This window comes from Schistocerca gregaria, chromosome 5, assembly GCF_023897955.1.
Source record: "Schistocerca gregaria isolate iqSchGreg1 chromosome 5, iqSchGreg1.2, whole genome shotgun sequence".
Taxonomy (NCBI): domain Eukaryota; kingdom Metazoa; phylum Arthropoda; class Insecta; order Orthoptera; family Acrididae; genus Schistocerca; species Schistocerca gregaria.
This window is the reverse complement of record NC_064924.1, coordinates 568646889-568673692: the sequence shown is the minus strand read 5'-3', so window position 1 is coordinate 568673692 and position 26804 is coordinate 568646889. Positions and strand designations below refer to the sequence as shown.

The 26804-nt window shown below is 42.1% G+C and overlaps 1 protein-coding gene across 6 annotated transcripts in view; it reads left to right on the top strand.

Annotated features, from left to right (window-relative positions):
- The window catches only part of LOC126272649 (low-density lipoprotein receptor-related protein 3-like), an 82114-nt gene that overhangs the window by 41149 nt on the left and 14161 nt on the right, over positions 1 to 26804 (top strand). For all 6 annotated transcript variants that reach the window (XM_049975648.1, XM_049975651.1, XM_049975650.1 and 3 more), the window contains exon 5: positions 9624 to 9850. In XM_049975648.1, coding sequence (XP_049831605.1) covers positions 9624 to 9850 — 227 coding nt within the window. The remainder of the gene's footprint in view (positions 1 to 9623; positions 9851 to 26804) is intronic.

The window sequence follows — 26804 nt, the reverse complement described above, 5'->3', positions numbered from 1 at the left end:
TTCTGTACATGTACTGTCCAAGGTTGCGTAGACTTAGACTGATGTCAACAACATGTAGACATCTTATTAGTTACAGGTTACTACTGCTGCCTTGATTGCACCCCAGGAGCTGCACTAGCCATACCTGCTGCAGAATCGTGTATGGTAATTCTGCTTCTTGGATGATGGCCCACAGGTGCTGCCAGTAATTGGAGGGTGTTCTGTCTCCCAATTGCTGAATCTGCAGTATGTCATATACGTTGATGTAGCAGTTTACACATTCTGATGACAAACAACTTTCTCAAGAATGTACGTTGCCGTTCCGCTGGGTGTTTAAGTATGATGTCAACACCTACACCAGCCACCGTGGCATCTATTGCGCTCACTGTCACAGGAAATCTCATGTGATCATTGGCTATCTCATTCTGTTCAAATGCTAGCTCAGGTATTGCAAACCAAAGTTTGAGTTTGTCCAGCATGAACTGTAGCGTCCACACCTTCATTTGCAGTTTCATTGTCGTTGCACATCTGCTGCAAACTGCTGCACTTGATCATAGCGTGTAGGCTTTCATGGCCGGCGTCTTCAGTAATTAAAAGTTCCAGGCTAACAGGCCGTGGTCCAATAGTAGAAATACTTCTCCCTCACGTTTCGTTGCCAGCTGTGGGCAACTTCATCTGAGTTGTAGACTCACCTAAGATGATGTTGCCCGCAGCTGGCAACGAAATGTCAGGGAGAAGTATTTCTACAATGGGACCACAGCCTCTTAGCCCGGAAGTTTTAATTACTGCTGTACTTGGCCTCACTCCAGAACTATCATCTTCCTCCATTGTCAATTGCAGCTCCTTAATCTGTCTCTGTGACCTGTCTTCGAGTTCTTCTAATTCCTTTTCATGTGTGTGTGCGTTGTCACTTGACCAAATGATATTGGTTGACTCTGCATGTCTATTTGTGTATCTCTGGTTGCTTGCGGGGTCACCACGTTATAGGTAGATTGACTATCGATATTATGTCATATCCAAATAATTACCATGTGTCAGGATTGCTATAAACCTTATTACCAATCTTAGATGTCAATAGTCAAAAGAAATGCAAAATACAACAACCAGAGAGCAATAACAAAATCCAAGGAATCAAGGAACTGTCAACTGGGTCTGTTCCAGAAAATAAAAAACCAACTTGCACTCCATACACTTTGCTCTTGCCACGACAGCTCCCACATACTTATTGTTGGTTAAAGGCCATGTTTATGAAATTTTTATTGAATGTTGACTCTGTTATTAAAGAACATCTTTTTTGTGAACTGCAAATTTATTGAAACAAGAGTCCGAAAACACTTTATATATCCCTGGAATGTAGTGTACAGTTTCACATCCTTTAGTACCACACTGGTAGTGATATTCAGAATTACAACTTAACCAGATGTAAGATAGAGGATGTTTTGAACATTGCATGTAACAATGAGTTTCATATGGTATGTTGGTACATTTTGTTTACACCTGTTTCCTATAATTATGAAGAGTTGTGGCAAATTATTTCTAACATAAAAATAAAGCCTGCCTTGTCTGATGTTCATATATTATTTTCTTCTTTCATATTTGAGTAATACGTCTTGAAAGATTGGCCATACATTTATTAATCTTGTATTGTCTAATCTGATCTCTTTACTTTCACACCCAAGTCAGCTTCATGCTGTCCCTCCTATGGGGCTCATGGTTCTTTCATGAGTTCGTCCTGGCACCCACAGGGCCCTGAGCTCTTGCACCCCATTCTTCTTCTCCTGGCTGCATTTCCTTCTCCATGCCCCTCCCTCCCCATTCTCACACCTTCCCCGTGCCCCTCCCTCCCCATCTTCACTCCTTCCCCACTGCCTCCCCCCCTTCCTCTTCCTCGTTGTTCTTACTTCGTTGATCTGACTATCCACCTGGTTTCCTGTACTTCTAAAGGTTTTTTTTCCCTTTGCCTTTCCTCTTTTATCCTTTCTTTTTAGCAATTGTGGTACCCCTTTGGGTTTAACTTACACTTCTAAATTCTCTCTCCATAGTGTGAGTCACTTAGGGAAGAACTCCCCCCCAGCATCTACAGCATGAATTTCTCTCCCCCCACTTCCTTCCCCTCTATCTTCCCTGCCGTAGCCAGCCCCCCCACTCTGGCCGCTAGGTCATCACCTCGTGTAGCCAGTTCGTTAAGGTGTAGGTGTTATGTAACCATCTGGCTGATCCCACTGACGACACAGCATCACACTTCTGATACCTGAACTGTTGCCTTCCCATGTACATCTAAGAGTGGTTGCTTGTCATTCCAGAGCATTGGAACCCCAGGCAATAGCTGCTGTTCCAGAGAGCCGTTGCTGTGGTTGGGTGGCGTCAATGGGAAGATACCCTGATCGAAGTAGGTTTTATCAGGGTGGATGCTTTGCGTATGAAACGTGTCAAGTTCCAAAAATCTGACCATTTATGGCCATCTGTTTTATATGTAATGGGTAATTGAATGCTGCTTCTTATGACTCTGTGGCCTTCCCTTCCCTTCCCTTCCCTTCCCTTCCCTTCCCTTCCCTTCCCTTCCCTTCCCTTCCCTTCCCTTCCCTTCCCTGGCTACACCCCAGGCTTGCTGGTTTGGGATGGAAAAACTTTTTCCCACTGCCTTGTCTGAATTAGGATGGTCGGGGACATGTTCACTACTGCAAACTCATTATTTTTTGTGGAAAATATCAAAGAGAAGCTTGACAAAGTGGAGTCTCTCAGTAATATGCAGTCAGGTTCCCTGTTGATTACAGCTTTTTCTGCCACTCAGTCCGCAGCTCTTCGTGCTTTTGATTGCCTTGCCAATGTCCCGGTGTCCATTACAGCTCACTATTCTTAGAGTATGGTCCAGGGAGTCATTTTTTATAGAGACCTCATCCTTCTAACTGATGAGGAACTCTGGGCCAATCTGGAACGATGGGACGTTCATTTTGTTCATCGAGGACAGAAATGTCGTAAGGACATTTGCACTGACACTGGCGCCTTTATTCTGGCTTTTTAGGGAGATACCCAACCAGAGAAGGACAAGGTTATCTGTTATCGCTGTGATGTGAAACTGTAGGTCCCACCACCCACAAGATGCTTTCAGTGCTTGTGTTTTGAGGATGTCTGCCGGAAGTACCTTGACCCTGTATGTGGTGACTGTGGACACCCACTCCATGAGGGGAGCCCCTGTGTTCTGCCACCCATGTGTGTTGTCACAACAGTCACTCTCCACACTCATCAGATTGCCAGGCTTATAATAAAGAAGATACAAGAGTATTAAGTCCCTGGGTCATTTATCCTACAACAAATCTCACCAGAAATTTGACTTCATCATTTTTCGATAAATTCTACTTTTGTTACTATTACATCCTTTCTGCCTACTCCCTCTTCGTTACCCAGTCCCATCCCCCTCTCCTCTCCTCCTCCCATGTGGTTCCCTCACCCTCTCTCTCCTCCATATGCCAATCCCCTTGCCTGGCTGAAGAAATGTCCCCCTTTCTTCAGCATCTGCCGGTGATGGGGCTCCCTCCCAGGACCCCTCCCCTCAGCGTTTCTCTTGCCAGAGACCTGCTACCACAACAGGACCATGGTACACAGAGTCTGTGTACTGAAAGGTCGCCCGCTATCTTTCAGTTCCGGAAATTGCAGAAGCCTGCTCTCCTTCTGTGCTCTGTCTTCCTCAACCTATGAAAGAGACGAAAAAGAAGAAACGTAAGACCCAGGACATGCCTGCCGCCCCCCGCCCTACCCTCTGGTGCCATCTCACCCCTTGCAACCTGAATCAGACCTCTTATTTATGGATGTCACCCCATTCTTGTTGATGATAAATGGTGACCCGGCGGTGTGATTGGCTCCAGCCTTTTCGCCTTCCATTTGGATACCTATTTGCCTTCCATTTGGATATCTACTCTGAGCTTGTTCAGTGGAACCGCATTGGAGACTACTGTCAATTTCCAGAATTGCAGTCCTTTATTGTCTTTTACTCTGTAGCTTGTGTCATTCTACAGGAGTCTTGTTTTACTTAACTAACTTGTTTTACTCACTCACCAACCCTTCATGGGTTCCATGCTTTCTGTTGGAACTGAATCAGCCTTTTGAGGGCTGCTAGTGGTGTCTGCACTTTGGTTCCTGTGGATATAGTTACTACATGGATCCCACTTTGTACCCATTTGGAAGCAGTTGCTGTTCGAGTCTACTTGGACTCTGCAGTCATCTCTATCTCCCTCGTGGTCTAGTGGCTAGTTTTTCTACTCAATCCCCGGTCAGGTTGTGGATTTTCTCTGCCTGGGGACTGGGTGTTCGTGTTGTCCTCATCATTTCATCTTCATTTGTGGAAGTGGCTAGATTGGACAGTGTGAATATAGGGAATTGATAACCACGCTGTTGAGCACCCTGCTAACCAACCATCATCATCTGCCATTGATCTTTTGCTCTCTTCCCCTCTCATTCTTCCTTCCCTACACAGGCTGCGAGAAGATAACCTCTCTGTTAGTGATCACTTCCCATTGATTCTCTCATTCCCTTCCTGCCTCCTGATGACCCAGTTACCCTGCTGGTCTTTCTATCATGCTGATAGGCCTCTACATACCTCCCAGGTCTTGTTTCCCCCTTCTTCGTCAGCTTATATTGATGAGGTCGTCTGTGATCTGTCAGACAAGATAATCTTAATTACGTGCATAGCTGTTTCCCATTTTATACATCCCATTCGCTGTCAGCCAGTTCCGTGGTGTACCACGGCCAGTACCACCACTATGTGTGATCATCTTATTACCTTCAAACGTCTTTGTGCCAAAGCCCATTACGTAATCAAACAGAGCAAATGCTTGTGTTGGGAACTCTTTGTCTCCTTATTTGGTTCTTCTGTTCCTTTGTCGTGGGTGTGGGATACACTCTGCACACTCCAAGGGTGTTAGTGGCAGCCTTCCATTCCATCAGTTCTCATGGAACATCTTGCAACACATTTTGTGATGCCATTGGTGTCAGCCTCCTATCCAGCTGCCTTCCACCTCTCTGGAAACAGCGGGCTGAAGCTGTCCGCTTATGTTTACCCCTTTGTCAGGCAGAATCCTATAAAGAACCTTCTACTGAATGGGACCTGCTTCTTGCCCTCTCTTCTTCCCACGATTCAGCTCCTGGGCTTCATTCCATCCATATCCAATTGCTTCAACACCTTAAACCTGCACAACGCCAATATCTCCTCTAGGTGTTAACCAGATTTGGCCCAAAGCATTTTCCCCTCTCAGTGGAGAGACAGTATTGTGGTTCCCGTCCTTAAGCTTGGAAAGGATCCGTTGTCCCTTAATAGTTACCAGCTAATCACCTTGACAAATGTCCCCTGCAAGTTACTAGAATGGATGGTGGCTCATCAGCTCAGTTGGGTCTTTGAATCTCTGGACCTTTTATTTCCTTACCAGTTGCAGCTTCTGGGAGGGACAGTCTCCAATCAATTATCTGCTTCAGTTGGAAACCGCAGTTTGGCAGGCCTTTTCTCAGCATCGCCATCTTGGTGCAGTTTTTTTCGATCTTCTTAAGGCCTACAACACAACTTGGTGCCTTCACATCATCCTTAAGCTCTATGAGTGGGATCTTTGGGGGCCCCTACCAATTTCTATACACCAGCTTCTGTCGCAGTACTCTTTTGAAGAGTCCTGGTTGTCACTGATCTCAGCTTTCCATAGACACAGGAAAACAGCACTCTAGAGGGCTCTGTGTTAAGTCTCCTTGTTTTTCTCATCACTATTAATGGACATGTTGTGTATGCTGGACCAATAGTTACCCCTGCCCTGTATGTGGATGATCTCTGTGTTTGGCCTAGCTCTCACTCAATCACTTATGTGGAACAACAGGTCAAGGGTGCTGTCCGGCACACTTCCTTGTGAGCATTCTTGCGAAGGTCTCAGTTCTCTCCCTATGAGTCGAGGGTGATGCATTTCTGTCGCCCTTCTATACTTCATTCTTATCCAAAGATCTGCCTCGATGCCTAATGTCTTACCATGGTCCCAAAGTTCTGTTTCTTGGGTTTTTCGTTTGACAACAAGCTTACTTGGCTACCCCATATCTGTCATCTGAAGGTTGGCTGTTTTCATAAACTCAATGTTCTTCACTTCCTTGCCCACACCTCTTGGGGCATGCACCGTTCGACCTTTTGCTTTCACTGGATTTCAGTTCTGTCTCCTCTGGAGTGTGGTTGTCAAGTTTATTAATCAGCTTCTCCACTTGGGCCTGGTTCACCATATGGTATCCATGTAGCCACTGATGCCTTTCACAGTAGCCCTGTCGATAGTCTTCTGGTTGACACTGGGATCCTTCCACTTTATATTCAGTGGTCCCAGCTCCTGGTTTCCTAAACTGGGATATCTCCCCTTTCGATTCAGCGGTCCCAGCTCATGGTTTCGTAAGCCATCACTATCCACTCTTCGCCTGCTCACCCCTCCTGTTCTATTCTTTTCACAGCTTTGGGCCATCTCCCACCTGCTGCCCACCCTCGGGTGGGTTTACCATTTGGTTTCTGTCTAACTTCTCTTCACTGTGACTTCCATCTCACATCCTTGTTGTCTTCCCCATGTTCTCTCCTGAGCAATCCCCCCTAGGTTAATTCCTCAGCCATCGATTCAAATGGATCAGTTCTGGGGTCAGAAAGACGCCATTACTCCAGTGGTGTTACATTGTTTGTGCCGAATGCTCGTATGGGAGTTTCAGGATGCCATTGTTTTTTATATGAAGGCTCTAAATCCGCTGATCATGTGGTATATGCTTTCACATCTGCTGTTGGCACTGAACACCATCTCCTGCCTGCCACGTGTGGAGTGTTTGCTGTGGAATTGATGGCCACCTATCGGAACCTCTGCTTCATAGAACAGTTGTCACTCACCCGAGTTTTATTATGTACGGACTCAAAGAGTGGCCTTCAGGCTATCGCTCGGAGTTTTTCCAGCCACCCCTTGGTCTTTGCCATCCACGACCTTCTTGCTGATCTTGGTGATACTGCTTGTTCGGTTGATTTCCTTTGGGTTCCTGGCCATGCAGGTATCCCAGATAGTAAACTTACTAATCATGTGGCAGGGAAGGGGAAGGGAGGGTAGGGGGCGGTCACCTGTAAACCACCCCCCCCCCTCTACCACCACCACCACCACCACCACCACCACCATTGTCTGTGACCCCTCCAGGGGTGAATTTGTTGCTTTACATCAAAGCAAATTTTGCTCAACCATGGCTTGGCTCTTGGGAGGCTACTCCGCTGTCTAAAAAACATTGTGCCGTCAAGGAGACTCCCACAATGAAGCGTTCTTCCCTCTTTCTCCTCCAGCAGCAATCTACCATCCTCTGCAGTCTTCGTATTGGCCATACTAGGTTGACTCACGGATTTTTACTTTAATTTTGCACTGTGTCGGTCTGAGGAATGGAATTAATTTTCAGTATTCATCCATCAATATTTTTATTAGAAAAATTAAAGCTCTTTTTCCCATATGCCACTTATTGAAAATTCAAAATGTTATAAGAATAGATAAAAGCACTACTCTTATGCCAATCTGTTACATTGCCAAACAAGACTACAGCTGAATGTATGAGATTCCAAAAAATTCAATTCAACAATAGTTACAGGTAAAATCCCGTTTTGCCCCTTTCTAAAACCTCTCTAGGGATTTTTCCAAGCCAAATCTGCAGCGGTCAGTGTTGAATGTTTTCTTCTTGTCGAGAAAATGTGTCAAGTGATTGTCATTTGTCCTCCAAAAATCTCAAGACAGGTAGATATGAATATGTAATGCCATTTATATTCTCTGTTTTCTCATGTATGAGACACTGGGGACATAATGTGGAAGTACACTTGGAACAGTAGTTGACAGGAACTTAGTCCAGCTATTAAATGTAGAAATTTTGTTCCTTAATGCACTCAGAACTGCCAAATGGTAAGGTGATACCAAAATTTGCTGAAAGAAGCCTCCACTGATTTTTTGTTTGTTCATAACTTCCTATATTAATGAAAGACAGTATATATATTAGAGGGAAACATTCCACTTGGGAAAAATATATCTAAAAACAAAGATGATGGGACTTACCAAACAAAAGCGCTGGCAGGTTGGTAGACACACAAAATTCTAGCTTTCGCAACCAACGGTTCCTTCTTCAGGAAAGAGGGAAGGATAGGGAAAGACAAAAGGATGTGAGTTTTAAGGGAGAGGGTAAGGAGTCATTCCAATCCCGGGAGCGGAAAGACTTACCTTAGGGGGGAAAAAAGGACAGGTGTACACTCGCGTGCGCCGCGTCCACACACACACACACACACACACACACACACACACACACATATAGGACAGGTGTACACTCGCGTGCGCCGCGTCCACACACACACACACACACACACACACACACACACACACACACACACACACACACACACACATATCCATCCGCACATACACAGACACAAACAGACATTTGTCAGGCAGCTGTCATAATGGAGGTACTGTTGCTTGTTGGTGGGTTTGATGTGGACGGACATGTGAAATTGGCCATTGGACAAATGGAGGTCAGCGTCAAGGAAAGTGGCATGGGTTTTGGAGTAGGACCAGGTGAATCTGATGGAACCAAAGGAGTTGAGGTTGGAGAGGAAATTCTGGAGTTCTTCTTCACTGTGAGTCCAGATCATGAAGATATCATCAATAAATCTGTACCAAACTTTGGATTGGCAGGCCTGGGTAACCAAGAAGGCTTCCTCTAAGCTACCCATGAATAGGTTGTCGTTCAAGGGGGCCATTCTAGTACCCATGGCTGTTCCCTTTAATTGTTGGTATGTCTGGCATTCAAAAGTGAAGAAGTTGTGGGTCAGGATGTCTGCTTGTGTCTGTGTATGTGCGGATGGATATGTGTGTGTGTGCGAGTGTACACCTGTCCTTTTTCCCCCCTAAGGGAAGTCTTTCCGCTCCCGGGATTAGAATGACTCCTTACCCTCTCCCTTAAACCCCACATCCTTTCGTCTTTCCCTCTCCTTCCCTCTTTCCTGAAGAAGCAACCATCGGTTGCGAAAGCTAGAAATTCTGTGTGTGTGTTTGTGTTTTATTGTGTCTATCTACCGGCACTTTCCCGCTTGGTAAGTCTTGGAATCTTTGTTTTTAATATATTTTTCCCATGTGGAAGTTTCTTTCTCTCTCTCTCTCTCTCTCTCTCTCTCTTTCTCTCTTTCTCTCTCTCTCTCTCTCTCTCTCTCTCTCTCTCTCTCTCTCTCTCTATATATATATATATATATATATATATATATATATACTCTGCTGCATCAACATATAGAAATTCCTGGGAAAGCCCATGAATACTGTTCCAATAACTCCAGAGCTATTGCCATGTGGTTGTGGTTTTATTTTAAGATTAATATGGAATGTAGAGAGTCAGTAACAAAGCATTGGTAAAAAGGTCTGGTTTTCAACAGAGCATTCTTCATTATTAGTATAAGAATGTTTGCTGGTTGAAAGATGTCTGTAGAACAGCCTTGTGTATATTTTTTGTTTCTTTATTAAACTTAGTTAATTTAAAAAAGTAAAATTTATTTTCACCCACTCTCACATATCTGAATGTTTTAAATATAACACAGCTGAAAAATAAATCACTGTTGAACATTCATTTATGCATTTGCTTATTTTCCTCAGGGTAACAGATCTTGACATCGAAGATGATGCTAACTGTAAACATCCTCCATGTTGTGTGAGCAATTGGTTATCTATTCCAAGAGCAGGAGGAGGAGCAAAACAAAAATTGTGCGGCAAACTGACACATTCCGTGATGGTTACATTGCGGCAACCACAAGCAGTAATCAAGTTTCATTCATCTGCTGTTCATAAAGAAGGGAGAGGATTTTTGATCGTATATAACACATGTACGTAATGTGTGGGAAGTTTGAATTATATTTTGCATGGTAGTGTTATTTAACAACTGAATTTGCATTGTGGCAACCACAACCACTAATCAAGTTTCATTCATCTGCTGATTATAAAGAAGGGACAAGATTTTTGATAGTGTATAACACATATACGTAACGTGTGAGAAGTTTGAATTGTATATTGCTTGATAGTGTTATTTAACAACTGAATTTCTCAGATGAAAACAATTAAAACAATGAGACAGGGTGACCATGCAAATTTAAATGATAGTATATACTGGCATTTATCAGTACTCTTCTCAAAGTGTGTCTTTCCCTTTTCCTGGGTACCGTCAAATGGGGTGATTTCGGATGGTTTTGTCATTATTTTGGTTGCAACTTTCATATATATTGTTAGATTAAATTGATTGTTATGGAAGTGGTAGGGTATATGTGTAACAATTAAAATATCACAGAACCAGAAAGTGTGTGTCTAGGTATATTTATCTGAGGCAGTTAAATAAAGTGTCAGAATTCACTCCATGGATCGGGGTGATTTCGGTCACATGCGTTTTTTAAATCTCTGTCCGAAGTTACAGTATATAGAGGGTGAATTCAGACAGTTACTGCCTTTTTTTTAATTCTACATGCTTTTTATTTGATTCTGATGACATTTTACACATTTTAAGGTACCCCTTTGTTACGAATAAGTGATATGGAATGATATAATGAATTTTATATATTGCAAGAATTGAAATAAGTTTTTTTACAGTTCTTAACTGAAATATTGGAAACACATAAAACAAACAAAGCAATTTAACTAAAAGGTCAAAATATTTTTTCTCATTCAATATTCTAAATTAAGTTGCAAACACTTTAAATAATGATTGTCTTCGAGTATAAATCACATCTTCTCGAAAAATGAACATTTCTCTCTTCTCAACTGGTGTGGGAGGTATTCTCGAAATTTCCAATTTTTGTATGCTCTCGTCATTGGGGACATTAGGAAACACAAATAGGTTCTTACTGTTCTCATGTGGGCGCATGTATTTCACACTTACTCCTGTAGCACTAACATTTGTGGCCACTCCAACATACTGCCTTGTTTGCTCCTTGTTTCCATGTTCATATTTGTACTCTGCTGGACTTGTCGCATGTGAACACCTGTAGACAACAGCAGCGGTATTTACATGACTGCTTCCGTGGCATTTAATATGCAGAAATACGTGGTATCAAAAAAACTTACCTTGTTGTCTGTTCAACATTGCATTATGAAAACAGTAAAATAGCACTTGAGGAAGACACCTTTTACTTTAGAGTAACATATTTGTCGTTTAACTTGGACATACATATTCTTGTTATTATCGTTGTGTGAGCATTTACCAAAACATACACATAATTGGGTGTATTTCAAATGGCAGGTACATGACAGCATGTTGTCAGGGTTTTACTGGCAGTTACAAAGGTGTGTTCCTATTATGTTTTTATGGTAATGTTTCATCAGCTGTGTCAATTCAGTTGAAATGTGAATCGCTTTGACATATACATATATACTGCAATTTATACAAGATTAACTGAACCTTAGTTCAGTGTGCTCTATTGGCAAGGACAACTTTCCCCTTAATTCCATGGTTGAAGAACTTTTGTGTTTTTAATACTTGTCCTCTATGATAACTTTACTAGAGATGTTAAATGACACAAGACAAAATGATTACAAAACTTCAGTCACTTCCATTAACATGTGACGTCATTAATTATCAATTACCAGTGGTTGCCAATTCTTATGTCTGCTTATAACCGACATATAAAACTTAAATAAATTTATAGTAACAACAGTGTTTTCCGTCAATTAATTCCCTTACCTCACTCAGGACTTTTCCAGCTGATTACGTATCAAGTTGGATCTAGCGGCGGTGGCCTCACATTTGGTGAGAAAATAGTGACTTTGTGGGGGCAAACATTGTTAGTATGGCCTGCAGTCTGCCTACATTGGCCAATAGATCATCTGGCCAGGCACAAGTGCGACCCACATTGCAAATATTTTGTAGGAACATAGCCACAATTTCGTGGGACTTCCCAGAAAAGGTGGGAATGAAATCGGCCACAGGAAAATTGCATGCAGTTGCCATGCTAGTAGCAATTGTGGCATTTGCATTAGAGACAGAACCAATGTAAGTTGCCACTGTTTGAGCATTTGTTACAGGGGTGGAGTTAGCCACAGATACAGAGCTTCCAGAGTCTGTTTCAAGACATGGTTTTGTTCAAGTAGCTCCTGATTTTGCACGAATAATTGGCGCATTTGTGCATTTATGGCCTCGAGTGGGTCTTCCAAGGCAGGTGCCTCTGCGGGAGTATTCCGTTCTGTCACTCGTGTTCCCATCGGCATGTTTACAAATTTGAGGAACAGTAGTGACAAAAAAAATATTTGTGACAAAAAGGGACGGCCACAAAGTTTCCTAATCCAGCGACGGGTGATCGACGAAGATAATCTTGAAAGCATCACAGCAACTTGCATAGTAGTGGAGTTGGCGCAACACGTTGGTGGACATGATGGAGTGGCAGCTGGCAGGCAGCAGCAGCATCCAGACCCTCAGGCGGCGGCAAATGTGTTGGCGGCGCATGGCAATGGTGGCAGGCCCCTGGTGTGGCAGCGACAGCGGTGGGCAACGGTGGCTGTCGCGATGGCGTCTGGCTGGTGATGGGCCGCGCAGGGCAGCAGGCCCGTGGTGCGGCGACAGAAGTCGGCGGCCAAGCCAGTCGCACAGTGCAGACCCCTCGAACTCAGGCAACGGGCAGTGTGGCGGCGTCCAGCTCACGTGGACTGCCTCACTGCAGTGCGCGCCCTGTGCATGTTTACTGGCACAGCCACAGCCCGCTTATAGCAAACGTGGCGGCCAGTTGGTGCATTCCGTGCGCGAATTTCATGGCGTCTTGCCGGAAAGAATTCAGTGTAGCGACAAAGTCGCTATGGGAACGGATCCGCACTTCTGACACCAGTTGTACAGGATGGGCATATGGGAAGGCGGTGGGCGTCGGGAATAATTAGGATAATATTTACATAAAGGCCATTTATTGGCGAAAGCACGTTAAAAATGGATCACATAGCCAGGCCTAGGGAGGTGAGGATGAGGCAGAGCATAGAGTTTGGCGAAACATAGTTCGCAAAGCTAACGAAAGTTGGTGTCAGTCAAAACCAAGTCCACAGTGTCGCAGCACCGGGAGAAGCACGAACGTCTACACTGCTACACGGCGCGTGTCCAAGAGAGCAGGCCTGGAGACGAGCGGCCAGGTATATTCGACGCACCACACAACTTCCTCTGCCCTGATTGGTCGGGACCGAGATACCCGCTGGGGCGACAGTGGATCTTACCAGTGCGTTACCTGCTAAGCAACGCCTGGGCCGGCGTTACCTCGTGAGCACTTTCTGTTACTAAACTGTGGGACGAAAGAATTTACAGGCAGTTATCACTGCTGGCTGTGGCTTGGCGTAATGGAAAAATGAAGTTACCGTTTGAAAGCTCATATAATAAAGTAAAATCCCCTACTGTCTGGCTCATCCTTTACACCCTTATCTCAAACGACTAAAGGAAAACTTGGACAAGTATTTACCTTATTTTTAATTAAAATTACGTGCCATAATTTTTAACACAACTATTGAGTTTGAGAGAAAAATTATCTGAATAAGTTTCCAGGATCCTAATGTGCGTCTCCATGTATCACTGGAAACAGTAACAACTACAAAATACCTAGGAGTAACTGCCACTACAGTGACCTTGTAAAGTAGTTCTAGGAAATGCAGATGCCAGAATCTTGATAAAATATATAACTATTTTTTTAAAAAAATTGATTAACAACGCAGTTGTTCAACGATCTTTGTACACCGCCTTATCCATCCACATATGTTGATCATATTTTGAGAATGCCACATGTAGTGACACATATCAGTTTGATGAAGCAATGTATTGCACAAACTTGTTGGGGAAATTACATTATTGAACACTGCATATAAAATATTCTCCTCTGTGCTCTGACCCATGCAAAACCTTTTGCTGAAAAAGCAATTGGAAGATGTTGGACAGGCAATGAATCTGGTGAATGAACAATTGACCAAATATCCAACCAGAGGCAAATATTAGGAAAAGAAAGAGAGAAAACAAGGGAATACAATATAGAAAAACACCATATATTTCATATATAAAGAAACGTACCATCTACATCTCTACCTATACTGTGCAAATAACTGTGAAGTGAATGGCAGAGGGTGCACCCTATTGTACCAGTTATTAGGGTTTCTATTAAAATAAATTTTGAAGTTATATGTAACCTCTGTTTGTGCGTGTGTGTGTGTGTGTGTGTGTGTGTGTGTGTGTGTGTGTGTGTGTGTGTGGTAATTATTCTAAACTTATCCTCACGATCCCTATGTGAGCGATATGTAGGTGGTTGTAGTGTATTGTCAGAGTAATCATTTAAAGCCGCTTCTTGAAACGTTGTTAATAGACTTTCTCAGGATAGTTTACAGCTGTCTTCAAGAGCCTTCCCCTTCAGCTCATTCAGTATCACTGTGACACTCTCCTACAGATTAAAACAACTTGTGACCATTCATGCTGCCCTTTGCTGTATACACTCAATAATCACTGTTAGTCCTATCTGGTATAGATATGACACCCTTGAGCAATATTCTGGAACTGGTCATGTGAGTGATTTGTAAGCAATCTCCTTAGTAGATTGATTGCACTTCCCCAGTATTCCAACAATAAATTGAAGTCTGCCACCTGCTTTACCCATGCCTGAACCTATGTGGTCATTCCATTTTGTCTCCCTACAAAGAGTTGCACCTAGGTATTTGTATGAGTTGTCCAATGCCAACAGTGACTGATTGATATTATAGTCATAGCATACCATGTTTTTTCACTTTGTAAAGTGTAACATTTTACATTTGGAAACTTTTAATGCAAGTTGCCAATCTCTGTACCACTTTGAAATCTTGTCAAGATCTGACTCAATATTTATGCAGCTTTTATCAGGTAGTACTTCATTATAAACTACTGCATAGTTGCAAAAATCCTGATTTTACTATTAATATTGTCTGCAAGGTGATTAATATTACCTGTAAGGTTATTATGTACAACAGTAACAGCAGGGGTCCCAGCACAATTCCCTGAGACACACCCGAAGTTACCTCTACATTTGACGGTCACTATCCATCTGAGGCAACATGCTGTGTCTCCCTACCAAAAACTCTTCGAGCCAATCACAAATTTCACTTGATATGCCATATGATCATACTTTGACAATAAGCATATATGCAGTACTGACTCAAATGCTTTTCAGAAATCAAGAAATACTGCATCTACCTGGTTGGCTTAATCCAAAGCTTTCAGCATGTTGTGAGAAAAGTACAAGTTGGGTTTGACATGATGGATGTTTTCGAAATCCATGCTGATTGGTATTGAGGGGGTCATTATGTTCAACATACCTCATTATGTATGAGCTCAGAATATGTTCTGTCATGCATACTGGACAGTAATTTTGTGGATCGCTTCTACTGCCCTTCTTGTACACGGGTGTGACATGTGCCTTTTTCCAAGAACTGAGCATAATTTTTGTTTCAGGGATCTATGATAGCTTATAGTTGGAAGAGGGGCTAATTCAGCCGCAAATGCAGTATAGAATCTGACTGGGATTCCATCAGGGCCTGGAGCTTTGTTCACTTTTAATGATTTCAGCTGTTTCTCAACCCCACTTATTTCATTAATTTTTTCAGTGATACGAGGATTAAATTGGGGCAATTGTCCTGGGTTTTCTATCTTCATCTGCATGATTACTCTGCTATTCACAACAAAGTGCCTTTCAGATGGTTCAATGAACCACCTTCAAGTTGTCTCTCTACTGTTCCACTCGCAAACAGCGTGCAGGAAAAACGAGCCCTTAGATTTTTCTGTGCAAGCCCTGATTTCTCTTATTTTATCGTGATGACCATTTCTCCCTATGTAGGTGGGTGCCAGCACAATGTTTTCGCAATCGGAGGCGAAAACAGGTGATTGAAATTTCATGAGAAGATCCCATCACAACGAAAATTACCTTTGTTTTAATGATTGCCACTCCAGTTCACAATACAAAACGAGGCATCCTTCTTTGCACTTTTTCGTTGTCATCTGTCAGTCCCACCTGATGCGCATCCCACACCGCACAGCAATACTCCAGAATAGTGCGGACAAGTATGGTATAAGCAGTCTCTTTAGTAGACCTGTTGCACCTTCTAAGTGTTCTGCCAATGAATCGCAGTCTTTGGTTTGCTCTACCTACAACATTATCCATGTGATCATTCCAATTTAGTTTATTTGTAACTGCAATCTCTAAGTATTTAGTTGAATTTACAGCCTTCAGAGTTGCGTGAATTATCATGTAATTAAAATTTAGTGGATTTCTTTTAGTACTCATGTGAATAACTTCACCTTTTCTTTATTCAAGGTCAATTGCCACTTTTTGCATTATACAGATATCTACATCATTTTACAATTTGTTTTGGTCATCTGATGACTTTACAAGATGGTAAATGACTGCATCATCTGCAGACAATTGTAAGATGGCTACCAAGATTGTCTTCTATATCATTAATATAGATCAGGAACAATAGAGGGCCTATAACTCTTCCTTGGGGAACACCGGATGTTTTCCTTTGTAAAGGATCATTTTAAAATGGAGTTAAGCATTCCAGCTTTTGCTTTGCTACCCTTAATTTCAGTTCCTGTCTCATTTCTAGGGACTGGACACAAACTTTGGCACCACTAACAGCTTTACATGTGACCAGAATTTCTTTGGGTTATATGAAAGATCATTTGACAGTACTCCACTACAGTAGTGATTGAAGGCCTCATACATTGCTCCTTAGACATCACAAATTGCTCTCTTGACACTGAAACGGGTTTTATTTAGCATCTCTTTATCTATAGCTATAAGCTTTGTTTTACACCTACTATGCATAATGTATGTCCTCCTTTTTTTTTTTTTTAATTGTATATGACTTACCAAACGAGAAAGCGCTGGTAGATAGACACAATAAAACACACACACACACACACACACACACACACACACATAATTTCAAGCTTTCGCAACCAACTTCGTCAGGAAAGAGGGAAGGAGAGGGACGAAAGGATGTGGGTTTTAAGGGAGAGGGTAAGGAGTCATTCCAATCCCGGGAACGGAAAGACTTACCTTAGGGGGAAAAAAGGACACACACACACACACACACACACACACACACACACACACACGTGTGTGTGTGTGTGTGTGTGTGTGTGTGTGTGTGTGTGTGTGTGTGTGTGTGTGCGTGTGCGTGCGCGCGCGCGCGAGCCTGTGCGTGTGTGCGCGCGCGCGTCTGTGTGTCTGTGTGTGTGTGTGTGTGTGTGTGTGTGTGTGTGTGTGTGTGTGTGCGCGCCCGCGTGTGCGCGCGCGCCCGCGTGTGCGCGCGCGCCCGCGTGTGCGCGCGCCCGCGTGTGCGTGTGTGTGTGTGTGCGTGCGCGCGCGTGTGTGTGCGCAGTGTGCGCGTGTGTGAACGCGCGGGCGCGCGTGTGTGTGTGATCGCGCGAGCGCGCTCGCGTGTATACGTGTCCTTTTTTCCCCCCTGCGAATGGACAGTTTGTTGCTGGTCATTCCCACATAGAAAGCATTGGACACAGGCAGACAGTGTTTGTTGGTAATGAGGATTACCCTGTGGCTAAACATGCCTTGGTGCACGGCCAGCACATCTTGGCACAGTGTTACACTGTCCGGGTTATCTGGATACTTCCCACTAACACCAACCTGTCAGAACTCCGGAGATGGGAATTTGCCCTTCAGTATATCCTCTCTTCTCGTTATCCGCCAGGCCTCAACCTCCGCTAATTTCAAGTTGCCGCCGCTCATACCTCACCTGTCTTTCAACATCTTTGCCTCTGTACTTGCGCCTCGACTGACATCTCTGCCCAAACTCTTTGCGTTTACAAATGTCGGCTTGTGACTGTGTATGTGCGAATGGATATATATATATATGTGTGTGTGTGTGTGTGTGTGTGTGTGTGTGTGTGTGTGTGTGTGTGTGTGTGTGTACCTGTCCTTTTTTCCCCCTAAGGTAAGTCTTTCTGCTCCCGGAATTGGAATGTCTCCTTACCCTCTTCCTTAAAAACCACATCCTTTCGTCTTTCCCTCTCCTTCCTTCTTTCCTGATGATACCAATTTCGATGTGGACATCCTCAAAGAGGTCAGGTCTGTTGGTTGCCATTAGATCATATATATTTCCATCATGAGTAAGGTCCTAACTATCTTATCTAGGTAGTTTCTAGAGGGGGCATTTAGTAATGTATCACAAGATGTGTTATCACTTGCACCACTAAAAAAACTCTAATTTTCCCAGTTAATTGTTGGATGATTAAAGTCTTCTCTGATATGAAATCATCATATGGCATTTATTGGTGGAATATCCCCTTCGGGGTTCGGCCGCTGTATTGCAAATCTTTTTAGTTGGCGCCACTTTGGCGACTTGTGTGTCAGTGATGATGAAAATTATGAGGAAGACCACACAACACCCAATCCCCTGCTGGGAATCGAACCCAGGCACCCTTCAGTGGTAGGCGGTTACGCTACCGCTGCGCTACAGAGGTGGACTATCTTCACTGCTGATTACTGAATGGTTGTGGAACTCATGTAAAGTGAACTGAGGTTTTCTCTATAGTAATAATAATAATAATAATAATAATAATAATAATCTGCTGCTGATGCAGTTATATACAGTGAAGCACTGTTTGAAATGAGGTACACAAATTTTCAAGCAGATCTTGATAATACTACAAAATGGTGCAGTGATCAGAAACTTGCTTTAAATGATCAGAAATGTAAAACTGTGCACTTCACAAAATGAAAAACGCGTAGTATCGTATGACTATCTACATCTACCTCTACCTCTACATACATACTCCATAAGCCACTGCATGGTCCACGGCAGAGGATACCCTGTACCAATATTAGTCGTTTCCTTTCCTGTTCCACTCGCAGATAGTGATGGAAAACTGCCTTCCTGTATGCCTCCATATGAGCCCTAATTTCTTGTATCTTATCTCCCTGGTCCTTTCGTGAAATGCATGTTGTAGCAGTAGAAGTGTTCTGCATCCCAATTCTCTAAATTTTCTCAATAGGGTTCCACTGAAAGAATGTCGGTTTCCCTCCAGGGATTTCCATTGTGTTGCTGAAGCATCTCTGTATCACTTGCATGTTGTTTAAACCTGCAGGTAAAAAAATTAAATTTCTTCAGTGTCTTCCTTTAATCCGACCTGGTGCAGATCCCAAACTCTCAGGCAGTCCTCAATAAAATGTAACACTAGCATTCTATATGCAGTCTCCTTTACAAATGAACCACATTTCTCTAAAATTCTTCCAAGAAACCTACGTTGACCATTTGCCTTGTGTACCACAGTTCTTATATGCTCGTTCCATTTCATGTTACTTTGCAATGTAACATCCAGATGTTTATACGGCTGTACTACTAATGCTGTATCTGGACATTACGGGTTTGTTTTTCTTACTCAGCTGCACCAACTTACATTTTTCTACATTTGTAGCCAGCTGCCATTCATCACACCAACTAGAAATTTTGTCTGAGTCATCTGGTATCCTCGTACAGTCACTTATCTTCAATACCTTCCAGAATACCACAGCATCATTAGCAAACAACTGCAGATTGCTGCCCAACCTGTCCGCCAGATCATTTATGTATACAGAAAATAATAGCAGTCCTATCGCTCTTCCCTGGTGCACTCCTGAAGATACCCTTGTCTCTGATGAACACTCGCTGTTGAGGACAACCTAATGGTTTCTATTACTTAAGAAGTCTTTGAGCCACTCGCACATCTGATCTTATTCCATTACTTGTTTCTTCAGTAACAGTCCTCAGTTGGGTGCTCTGTCAAATGGTTTTTGGAAATCTAGGATTATGGAATCTGCCTGTTGCCCTTCATTCCTAGTTTGGTGGTTCTATGAACTCTCTGCCAGGCACTTAAGTGTGACTTGCAGAGTAGTCATGTAGATGTACATATATCATGTGAGAACAGGGCAAGCTGTGATTCGTGTTAGTAATGCTTTCTAAAACCACACTGATTCATGGATGAAAGCTGTTCAGTCTCGAGGAAATTTATTATATTCAAACTCGGTATATGTTCTAGAATTCTGCTGTAAACCGATGCTAAGGATATTGTTCTGTAATTTTGCAGGTACATTCTTTTACACTTCTTATACCTGGGAGTCACCTGCACTTTTTTTCAGTAGCTTGGTGCTTTGCACTGGGCAAGCGAATCACAATAAAGGCAAGCTAGGTAAGGGGCCAATGCCGTAGAGTACTCTGCAAAACTGAATTGGTATTCCATTTGGTGTGAGTTGGATTTCACAGGATTGGTGTTTTTGAAATTCATACTCATTGGCATTGAGGAGGTCATTCTCTTCAAGATATCTCATTATGTTTGAGCCCTGAATACGTGTTAAGAGTCTATAACAAACCATTGTCAAGAATATTGTTCAAGGAATCTATGATAGATTATAGTTAGGAGTGGGGCTAACTCTGCTGCAAGTTCAGTATAGAATTTGACAGGGATTCCATTGGGCCTGGAGCTTTGTGCAGTCGTAATGATTTCAGCTGTTTCTCAATACCACTGACACTAACACTTATTTCATTCATCTTTTCAGTGGTGCAAGGATTAAATGGGGGTAATTCTCCTTGGTTTTTGTTTGTAAAGGAACATTTGAAAATGGAGTTTAGCATTTCAGCTTTTGTTTTGCTATAGTCAGTTTCAGTTCCTGTCTCATTACTCTATTCATCATAAGTATAAACCTGATTTAAACATTACACCATGTATTCTTCCACGTTTGCTTGAATTTCATTGGATTCTGTTTCATGTGGAGCAGAAGCCAAACTGTGACCAGTGAAGTCAAGTACGATCATAAGGATACTTTTCATGCCGATTTACATGCACGTAGACTGAGCAATAATGCGGGAAACAGCTTTACTAGCATATTAAACTTGGACAGCACTGGCCAGCCGTAAGTCCAACTAACCTGCAATGATGTGAGCAATTGCAGTTCAGACATAAAAAGAGACAATACAGCTTCAAGTGTCATTTAATTTTTTAAAGAGAATGAAATAATATTCAGCTTAACTCCAGAACTACCGCACACTTCTTCGGTGACCAGACGGAAAGCATAAAATGCTCTCATTCTCACTTGACATAGTATTCTAATTACAAAGCAAGAGTGATGAAAACTTTTAACTTTACACAGAATATTTTTCTGAGCAAGCTGTGTGTGATATGAAAGCATACTGCATGGATTTCACTGTACTGTTGAACACTGAAGCCACTGAAGGTATTAATTACAGTGTCTCTTAGCTCGCTCCTTACCGTAATTCGAGAAATACATTTCAGTTCTGGAAATGTCACCTGCTATGTTGATAATGAACCTATCAACAACAGAATCCACAAAGCCAACCAGGTGCTGCATTTTCTCCTCCTCTTTTATGATGAGCCATTCTATATCCTGCCAGCATTTGGCAGCGACAGGTGAAAAACCTGCATGCGTTAGTTCCAGCATGCCTGGCTGCTTAACAGTCTTGTTACTTCTTGGGGTAAATCCCGTAACTTGGCTCCAGATCAGTTCTGTTGGGTTCATATTGTAATTGCACAGTGGCAAATGTAAAAATGCAGCATTCGTATGGTGTGCTTGACATTGTGAAATTGATTGTTTTTATTGTTTCTAAGTCACTTATCTACATCTGTGATAGAAACCGTTAGACAGAATCCAAATGAAGAGTATTTGGTTTTTCATTTTAGCCTTAAAAATTAAATTGTTATGTTTTCTTAAGTTAAGTAACTTTTATTAACAGTCTTTCATAAAATATTGATAATTAAGAATTTATATTTGAAATGAAAACTGAAATTTTGCAAGCAATATGTAATTAGAAACAATAAGATGTGCATTATTCATAAAAGCTGATGATGAATTTTGTAATTATGAGATGTAGGCATTTCAGATTCAATGAGAGGGGGGAACAGAAGAAGACGACTCAAAAACGATTTGAACCAGGGAACCGTGAACTGTAGTAAATTATCAATCTATTACTCTATTGATTCCGCTAAACATTCAATGTGTGTTTTTGTCTCAACTGTATGCAATACGCTTCATCAGAATACTTCAAAGCCGATTTTCACTGTAAATTTATGAAAAACATTAAGAGCAAGCTATTTCTTGGCATTTTTTAAACCATGTTCCATGTGCGTCTTTCACTACAGAACAGGAAGCAGCATTAATAGCACGAAAATCGGAGCACAATAGTGCAGGGGTTGTGACTGTACACAATTTTTGAAATCAAAACTACTTAGCTAAAGTGTGATTAAGAAGAACATTGATGGCTGTTAATACATTTGAATATCTTAAAAATTCATTTAACATGACTTAGTAGTAATATATCTTACACGTAAATAGGACATACTTCCAAGAGCGTAACAACACCAGCATACGTGTGCTACGGCTTCTGACCAATCATCTCGTGGCCGTGTTCTGTTCTGGGGCTAATGCTGCAAATCATGAGCTTCTTTGCAACTCCACACGCGAAGTTGGTCTTCTCATCCTTCTCTGCCAGTTGCTGGAATGACCAAAGAATGACATTATAGTACAGGCCACAGGCACCTATTGTTCCAACGTGCGCCACAATCTGCAGTTTGTTACTCCCTGTTCTCACAGTGGCTGCTGGAATAGCCTCTTCAACATGTTGAATGAGGCCCCCAGGCATATACATTGAGTGCACATGGTGTCCTTTCCTGTCTGTTGCTCCCCTTTCCCTAAGGGGTACCAACATTCGCTGTACTCGTCCTGACACTGTGCAAAACAGGTTTACCCAGAGCAGGTGAATCGAGTCCCGCTGGCTCAGTTTCAGTGAAACACAGCACCTCAGGCTTGTTGGTTAGAGGAATTGGTAGAACTCCCTGAGTCCTCCCTGGTCCCCATCCTCCTTGTACTACAGGATGCCAAGATCTACCATTGAGATACCACTTGCAGTCAAGTAGACAGATAATGACAGACCCTGTACTTTCTGCATAGGAGACAGGATCCACAGAAGAGGGTAGTACTTGGAGTACCTCTGGTACAGGTACACAGGTGCACAGCTCTCGGGAGCTCTCCAACACACCGATTTGCAGCAGCTGCCAATGGTTTGACAGTAGTGAGAGCGATTTCCAGTTGCTTATGAATGTCAACCAACTTATTCCATCGTTGAGAGCAATATTCACAGTTGGACTGCATTTTGGTTGGTGCAATGTATTACAAGGCAGTGAACAAGTAACTTTCAATTAAACCCTCTGATTATCTTTTATTAATCTGTTGTACTAAAAAATTGTTAATTCCCTATGAGAATTAAAGCAGATATACAAAATGAGATTTCTATTAAGGCAACGCAAAAACCTGTGTAAAAATTACTACTTTCCTAAAATGTTTTATTGTTAACTATAGCTGTTAGAAACATGAAAACAGAGCTAATTTACAATAAATGCAGACGATATTTAGGGCTACTCCTCTTTAAGGGAAAACTAGGCATAACACAATATGTTAGTCAGGAAATCTGCTACAGTAACTAAATCACAGAAGTCGATTTGTTACAAATTGCTCATGGATTATGCGAAGTACAAGCTAGCTTCCAAAAATTCTCAAAAATGCTGCATTTTTATTTGCATTGATATACAATTCGTGGGTGCTGTATTATTCATTGGCTGAACTGTAAACCACAAATATTGATTTGCTACTCTATAAATTACATATCCAAAACACTCGTATTGATAACTTATGAAAATATAGTTTTGGAAGCGACTGAAACTAACATATTTCTCACGTAATTGTGCAACGAAATTAGAGAATGATTTTTTTTGAATGAGGATAGGCCTACTTACTGTTTTCAAAAATTTTAAAAGCGCACAATTTAGTTTACTAGTTCATCATGGCGTTTGCAAATGTACAAAATTTCACAATATATCACAATAGAAATGGGTGCAATCAGTGAAAGATTACGCAGAAGTACTGACGTGAACAGTAAAATATGTGAATCTAGAACTTTAAATTGACATGTGATCTTGTACATGTGGTCTCACACAAGGGAAAATTCCTAAGTTCCTTTTATATATATAAACATGTATATTGCGCAGATTTTTCACTTAGATGATCATGTGCACACTTCTTCACTGGGATGCCGAAGAAGAACACAGCAGCAGAAGTTTATCTTGATCAAAATCGCTAAAATTTGCTGCTCCAACACAGCAAGTTTTGAAATTAGCTATGAACTAAGGCAAGGGGGTGCACTCTAATGTATGCATTTTACACAGTACTACAGAATATTATAAGTACAGCTCAAATCAACCCAAGAGCCACAATACATAATAAAATGGTGCGTTTCTGGCTTGTGCAGATGACGTGGATGTTATTGCAAGAACACAGTTGGCTGCTAAAGAAACGTATTGGTCACTGGTGGCAGGAGCAACAGAAATGGGACTGGAAATGGACATCGTAAATCCAAATCATGGAACTAAGTAGAGTGTTAGAAACTGACAAGGCACGAATAGAATCTCTTGGTGACCTCATAGAATGATATTAGTATGGAAATAAGGCAGCTTATTCACCTAGCTAATAAATACTATTACGGGCTGGCCCCACAACTTAACTCCAGAACTCTGTCCAGAAGAACTAAGAGTCAGCTGTATAAAACTTTAATACATCCAGTATAAACATATGGCTGAGAAAACTGAATGACACTGACACAACAATGTGAAGAGCTAATGTTTTGAAAGAAAGGTGTCATGCAAAATCAGTGGAGCAAGTAATGAAGATGGAGTGTGGTGTAAATGATATAATTCTGAACTTTACAGATTATATAAAGCTATTAAAAACATGAAGTTCATTAAAATAAAAATAAACTGCCCAAAATGGGTCAGCTGTGTTTCTCATGTGGAACATGAGAACCTAACAAAAATAGCACTAGTGCAAAACCCAGTGGGACGAAGAAAGATGGAAGGACTAACACATCAATACGTGGATGACATATAAGAAAATTGGAATGTTATTGGTGTTAGAGGTTGGAGACGCAAGACATGGGACAGGAATGAATGGAATGATGTAGAGTAGGCCAAAGCCCGTCAACATCTGTAGAGCCAGGAATAAGTGGAAAAACATTTTTCGAACCAATGAAAGCTAAAATTTTTATTTTCTGTCCATGAAAAATTGAGAATGGAATAATGACAGCATTATGAAAAGGATAGATAGTTACTCAACATATAGAGGAGATGTTGAGTCGCCAGTCGCCAACAGGAACAACAAAAAAGACTGCGTCCCGACCAAAAGACCTTCTAAAGTAGACAACACAGACACACATTACCTCTGTCTCTGGCAACGGGATTGGACTGTGAGCAACTTTGCATGATGCGAGAAGCAATCTGGGTAGTGGGGGTAAGGAGGAGACTGGGGTGGGGAGGGGGAGGAATAGCAAGATAGGGTTAGGGAACGGTTAAGTGTTGCCTGTGGGAGCATACAGGGATGGGACAGAAAAGGAGATAAGTAGAGGAGGAAAGACGTTGTATGCATTGTGGAATAGAAGGCTTTGTAGTATTGGAGAAGGTTGGCTCAAAGAAGGTTACAGGAATGTGGGATATATTGCAGGGAGAGTTCCACATGTGCAATTAAGAAGAGCTGGAAAGACAGCTTGTTGATTGTTGCACCCACATAGAATGCAGCACAGTGGTGGCAGCTTAGCTTGTAGATCACATGAGTGGTTTCACAGGTAGCCCAGCCTTTGATAGGATAGGTGATACTTCTGATTGTACTGGAGGAAGTATCCAATGTTGCAGGCTGCGAGACAGTCATTGTCAAAAGTGTTGTAATGGGCAACATGTTCGGCAGCTGTTTGGTCCAGCTGTCTCTTGGCCACAGTTTGTTGGTGGGCATTCATGCAGACAGACAGTTTGTTGGTTGCCTTACCCACATAGAATGCAGCACAGCTTGTAGATCACATGACTGATTTCACAGGTAGCCCTGCCTTTGATGGGATAGGTGATGCTTCTGACTTGACTGGAGGATGTGTGGGACAGGTCTTGCATCTAGGTGAATTACAGGGCTATGAGCTATGGAATAAGGGACTGGGAGCAGGGGTGGAATAGGGACATATGGAGATACTGCATGTTTCAGTGGGCAACGAATACCACTGTGAAAGGGATGGAAAGGATAGTGAGTAGGGTATTCTTCATTTCAGGGCACCACAAGTGTTGTATGTTTTACAAGAAGTCCTTTAGGCTGAAACCTCCCATGTTTAGCATTCTTTTTATAGTGCTCGATTGTGACTCAACATAGCCTCTATACGGTGAATGCAGTTTATCCTTTTCATGATATTGCCATTGTGTTCGTAATGCTCTGAAGCCCATTGTTCCCCACTAATGTGCAGGCCCTGCCTGTCAGATCTAGTCTCGTAGATCTGCCCATAGGTTGGATCTGTCTTTGTGTGGCATAATGCGGTGGATTTTCGTGGTTTATCCATGGACACAGGACCGAGGTGTTCCTCGACAGACCAGGGGCCTCAGGTGACGGATTTAAGGAATTGTGACTGTCTCACAGCAAGTACATTGTACAGTGTGTCATTATATACACATTTTATTTATTGTAGTACATTTTGGCACTTCAAAAGTAGCTTATATATTAGAAAGTATGGACGATAAGAAGAAGAAAATTGTAGCAGTCGCTGGCATTGTTTATGCTATGTACTCATATATTTCTCGAAAGAAAAATCACACAATACCTGTAAAATAATAGACATAACACAGTGGGTAATAACTGACAATAACAAACATAGTAAAACCAACATTTTATTGGCAGTCACCTATAGTTCCTTATACACTTCTTTCAAGAGGCCTTTTTTTCTGAG